Below are 4,447 nucleotides of genomic sequence, written 5' to 3'. Positions count from 1 at the left end.
AAATTTAAAATGGGTAGCTTGAGCAGGACAAAATTATACTGGATGGGCAGTTACATATCTTCTCCAGCACGTGGCCCATGTTACACACACATCGTGTTTTCCTACAGGTAAGAACAGCCCTGACTGCACAGCGAGCGACTCTTTCTGGGACAAGGGCCTCTGTGGCAGTGGCCTCCTTGTCACCGCTCCATCTCACCAGGAGGCCAGGGTTTTCAGAGGGGAGGGGACATAGAGCTCATACACTTCAAATTGACTTCCCGAAAAAACTATGGAAAAACCAAATTCACCTGCAGTGTAGGAAACATGAGCAGGGCCCCTAAGCAGACCGACAAGCCCAAAGTAAGATGGCCCGATGTTCAGATCGGAACCAGAACAAAGACCACCTGGCCCCAGTTAAATGACCACCACCTCACCTGCAATGAACTGCTCGTACTCAATGTCAGGGATGTTTCTGTTGAGACTTGGGAGGTCAAAGGAGTCGGACCAGGGATCGGGGCTCTGCCAGTGGTAGAGGTGGCCCCAAGGGAATTGCACCAGTACCGGCTCGTCCATCTTCAGCAGGGTCTTCAGGAGGAAGGCAATGTGGATGCAGACGTTCCTACGGAGGTTGAAGCCCTCTGGAGGGTTGAAGTCACACAGAAGGTACCTGGCAGGGAGCAAAGGAGAGCGGGTCTTCAGGGCCAGGCCTCTGCACAGGAATCCAGGCTTAGATAGAACAGATACAATGGGAATCCCTGCACAGCCCATGGCCTAGACTCCAGACACATTCAGCAGCTTCTGGTTTGTAAAGTGGAGGCACTGCCCACCCATCTCCATGTGGCCAATTACTTCAAGTCCGGGAGCAGTTGCGGAAGACATCTTGGCATCCGTCTAACACCACTAAGCACCCGACTAGCATCTGAGCACCCGTTCTCCAGGGGCTCTCAAACTTCTTGTTCTACAGAACCCTATACACTCTTAACAATTACTGAGAACTCCAAAAGGCTGCTATTTATGTGAGTTTAATCTATCAATATTTCCTGTGTTAGAAGTTAAACAAGAAGTTAGAAAAAGTGTATGAATTCACTTAAAAATATTAACAATCTACTGTATGTTACCATTAATACTCTTAAACAAAATACAATTCTATTTTTCAAAAGAAAAATCATTAGTGAGAAGAATAGCAGTGATTTTAATTTCTGCAAATCTCTTTTGGACTGGTGAGAGCTGAATTCTCCTATCTGCCTCTGCATTCCCTGTTTTGTGATATCGCAGGCCAGGTTTTCCCTGGAAAACCCCGCAGGAACTCGGGAGAGCAAGAGTGTGCAAAAGGCAGGTGACATCCCGGCGTTTCTATGAAAATGGTCTTGCACCTCAGGGGCCTTGGATACACTTTGATAACTGTTGCCCTATCCAAGGCGAGACTCTTCTACACAAGAGCCAGGCAAGGGTCCTGGATTCTGTAATGAGTTACCGCCACCACACCCCTCCCTTCTCTGTGTGTTTCTCACAAACTCCATTACTGCAGATGAGGATGTAATCCTCAACTGGGGCCTCTAATCCCAGAAGACTGCTAACTTCAAGAGGGAGGGTCCCATCTACCATCCCTACACCCCGCATAGTTTATTTTGAGTCAAGCCTTAGATAACTGCTTATCGGCACTGACCCTTGTGTCTTATTCCTGAGGTTGACTGAAGGAACCAACATCTGGATGGAACTGAAATTTCCCTGCAGATAAACAAGACTGATAAGCCACCCCATTCCAACATCTGATTCTGGGGCTCTTCAAAACCCGGGTAAGGCCCCGCTTCATCTAAGATGGGTCCTCCGCCTGCCCTTCCCGTGGGGTTCTGGGAGGCCGCGGCCACCAAGGGCGACCCAGACTCGCGGCCCCAGCCCCAGGGCCTGAGGGGGAGGAAAGCTTGAGGCTGTGCCCAAGCCCTGCCCCGCCCCGCCCCAACACGCTCCCCGGCACCACAGCCCTCCCCGGCCACCGCCCCAACCCCGATCCCACCCCGGTTCATGTCCGCCGGCCCCAACGACGGCGCGGACGTACGTTTACCGTCTGTGGGACGCCGCCCCAGACAGGATGTCGGCCGCCGACTGACCAGGCCAGAACTAGTCGCCCGGCCGAGCAAGCCGCCATCCCCAGCAGCAAGCACCGCCATGGTCCCGGGCAGCTGCACACTTCCGGAGCCCGCTACCCGCCCCAGAAGCGCACGCCGGCCCGCGCAGAGCGTGGCGCCTGTAACCATGGCAACTCCGCGGGGCCCTCCCGTAGCGCTTGCGTCGTGCGTCCTCCCGAGTCTAGTTGTGCGAGGGCAGAACTTGCGGAGCCAATGGGAGCCAGGGCGCAGCCAGGACGGGGGTGGGGGGAGGCTTATGGGACAGCTGGGCGGGGCCGGGGAGGGCAGGGCCGCGCGGAAGTCCTGACCTGCATGTGGCGCCGGCCGGAGGCTGGGGCGTTGCTGCCACCAGTGGGCGGGGCAGCGGGGCAGCGAGGCGGGGGCACCCTCACCTGTCCGTGTGTGGGGATCAGCCTGGGCTCCGTGGCCTCCGCTTGCACCGGACGTGGACCCAGGCTACCGGTGGGCAAGATAGAGGACTGAGCCCAGGCACGCACGGCTGGCCAGGTAGGGCACCTGAAGTGCAGATCCGCCAGGCCCGCTGCCGGCCTTGAATACGCGCTGCTAGGCAGTTTCCAAGAAGACGGGATCTGTCATAAGAGGGGAGGTAGGGCTTGGGTGCCAGATGTCGGGTTGGGTGCAGTCTCACAGAAGAGCCACGGTGAGAGGGCGCAGAGCGGCCCCTGTGTTGGCGGGGCTAAGAGTTTGGGGTATAGGGTCTGGGTGGTGTGTGCCTTTCTCTGTGGTCTCCTCACTCCAGAGCAAGGGGCTCTGCTTCCCCCCTCCCCTCACTGCACTCCCTGCCTTCCCCAGCACCACCTGGGGTGTGGTCATGTCGAGGCAGGGAAGGCCCAGGGAAGGGGCTCATTCAGGGCCAGGGGCCACTCTGCAGGGATGCTGGACCTGACAGCAATGCAGTGCTTCGGAACTCCCCTGGGCTGGGTTTCTAACCAGTGGGATGGAAGGGCCTTTCCTTCCTGGGGTGCATTTGGGGGAACTAGATACGTCATGAATGTCAGCCCTGAAAATGGAGGCTGTGCTACATCCATTCTTGGAAAGAAAAATCAGGCCCTTCCAGCCCAGGTGACTCAGAAAGTCAGTCAGCAATGTTCGGGGTCCCCAGTTTAGGCTTTCAATTAGAGCTGAGCGGCTCAGGAGGCCAGATCCCTGTCCGTGGCTCCAGGAGTAGGCTTTCTGCTGGGGGACAGGATCCTCACAAACACCTGTGTCTTTGTGGGTCACTCCCCTCTGACAAGCTGGGAGGCAGGGTGCAGTTGTGGGAAATCGTGTTTCCATGAGGAGAGGGCCACCAAGTGGTGGGGGCACAGGAGACAGTGAGAAAGAGTCCCGCAGCCTTTCTGGAATCAAAAAACTGGCAAATGTGAAAAAGTGCATAATTTGTTTTATTGAACAGGCTGCTTATGTACGTTTGGAGGGCCAGGTTCAAGGACTCTGCATCCCTCCAGGACAATAGCCTCAAGAGAAGAACAGACAGAGCAGGAAGAGATGTGGGGTTTCTCCCAGGAATGAGGCAGAACAGGGATTTCTGCAGATTTGCAAGGAGACCCCGACCGCTGAGCACGGGGTTACAACCCCACGTGACCCTTGTCGTGTTTGGCTTGGGCTCTGGGTCTGGCCTGATCATGTATTCTTCCAGCTGAGTTCCAGAAATTCAGAGGGTAGACTTGGAGAGGCTGCGTTTGGAACCCGGTGTGGAGACGGAGGGTCCTTTATCCTGAGTCCCCTCAGCCTAATCACTGTAGCTGAGTTCCAACACCACCCAGGCCCCCAGGGTGGCCGTGGAGGGGAAGCAAGCCTGGCAGGTGACCCAGGGGTCCCACTGCTGTGCCCCTCCCTTATCTTTGTTCCCTTTCACCCCGGAAGGTGTGATTGTCTCATGTCATGGTGACAAGCCATCTCTCTTCTCTGTCAGGTGGGATCCCCACCCCCGCTCAGCCTTCTTTCTGCATGGATGCTGAAGGACCAGGCTCACTTGAAGTTCTGAGATTGAGCAGTAAGGTGGAAACAAAGAAACCAATGGAAACAAAGAAACAAGTCATTGTGGCAAAGCTCCCCACCACAGAGAAGCTGCCCTGAGTGGAAGGGAGGGTGTGGGCATGCCCATTTGTTTCGTGTCTCCCAGTGCTCTTCGCTTTCTTATTGCAGACCTGCATGGTTACAACAAAATGATCTGCAAAACTGAAAATATTTACTCTCTGGCTTTTACAGAAAAGGCTGACCAGCCTCTGGTTCCCGTACCGGTCAACTGATTGGAGTACCTTTCCAGTTTGGAAACATCTGGGCAGGCCCAGGTTTGCAAAATTCTTTAAGAGTAGTTATGG

The 4,447-nt window shown here is 55.3% G+C and overlaps 1 protein-coding gene across 2 annotated transcripts; it reads right to left on the bottom strand.

Moving 5' to 3' along the window:
• Window positions 1–23: 23 nt before the first annotated feature.
• Window positions 24–2,308, bottom strand: LOC141577215 (GDP-fucose protein O-fucosyltransferase 2-like). 2 transcript variants are annotated; one of them, XM_074361397.1, is made up of 3 exons: window positions 2,036–2,306; window positions 1,646–1,707; window positions 24–646 (listed from the first exon to the last, which is right to left on the bottom strand). In XM_074361397.1, the coding sequence occupies exons 1-3, from the start codon at window positions 2,123–2,125 to the stop codon at window positions 394–396; spliced, it is 405 nt and encodes a 134-aa protein (XP_074217498.1). In that variant the 5' UTR covers window positions 2,126–2,306; the 3' UTR covers window positions 24–393. The 2 variants fall into 2 exon arrangements, 1 of the variants encoding a protein (XP_074217498.1); XR_012506030.1 differs by lacking the exon at window positions 1,646–1,707 and having other exon boundaries at window positions 2,036–2,308.
• Window positions 2,309–4,447: the final 2,139 nt, after the last annotated feature.

The sequence above is a fragment of the Camelus bactrianus genome, chromosome 3 (genome assembly GCF_048773025.1).
Source record: "Camelus bactrianus isolate YW-2024 breed Bactrian camel chromosome 3, ASM4877302v1, whole genome shotgun sequence".
NCBI lineage: Eukaryota > Metazoa > Chordata > Mammalia > Artiodactyla > Camelidae > Camelus > Camelus bactrianus.
Note: the sequence above shows the minus strand (reverse complement) of the source record. Positions and strands in the feature narration are given on the sequence as shown.

Bases quoted from the DNA above. Each gene is read 5' to 3' on its own strand.
- LOC141577215 (XM_074361397.1), bottom strand. From the start codon at position 2,125: ATGGCGGCTTGCTCGGCCGGGCGACTAGTTCTGGCCTGGTCAGTCGGC. The intron at 1,708-2,035 runs GTACGTCCGCGC...GTTTATCTGCAG, and splicing joins GCGTCCCACAGACGGTAAAC to GGAAATTTCAGTTCCATCCA. The intron at 647-1,645 runs GTCAGTGCCGAT...GCTCCCTGCCAG, and splicing joins CTCAGGAATAAGACACAAGG to GTACCTTCTGTGTGACTTCA.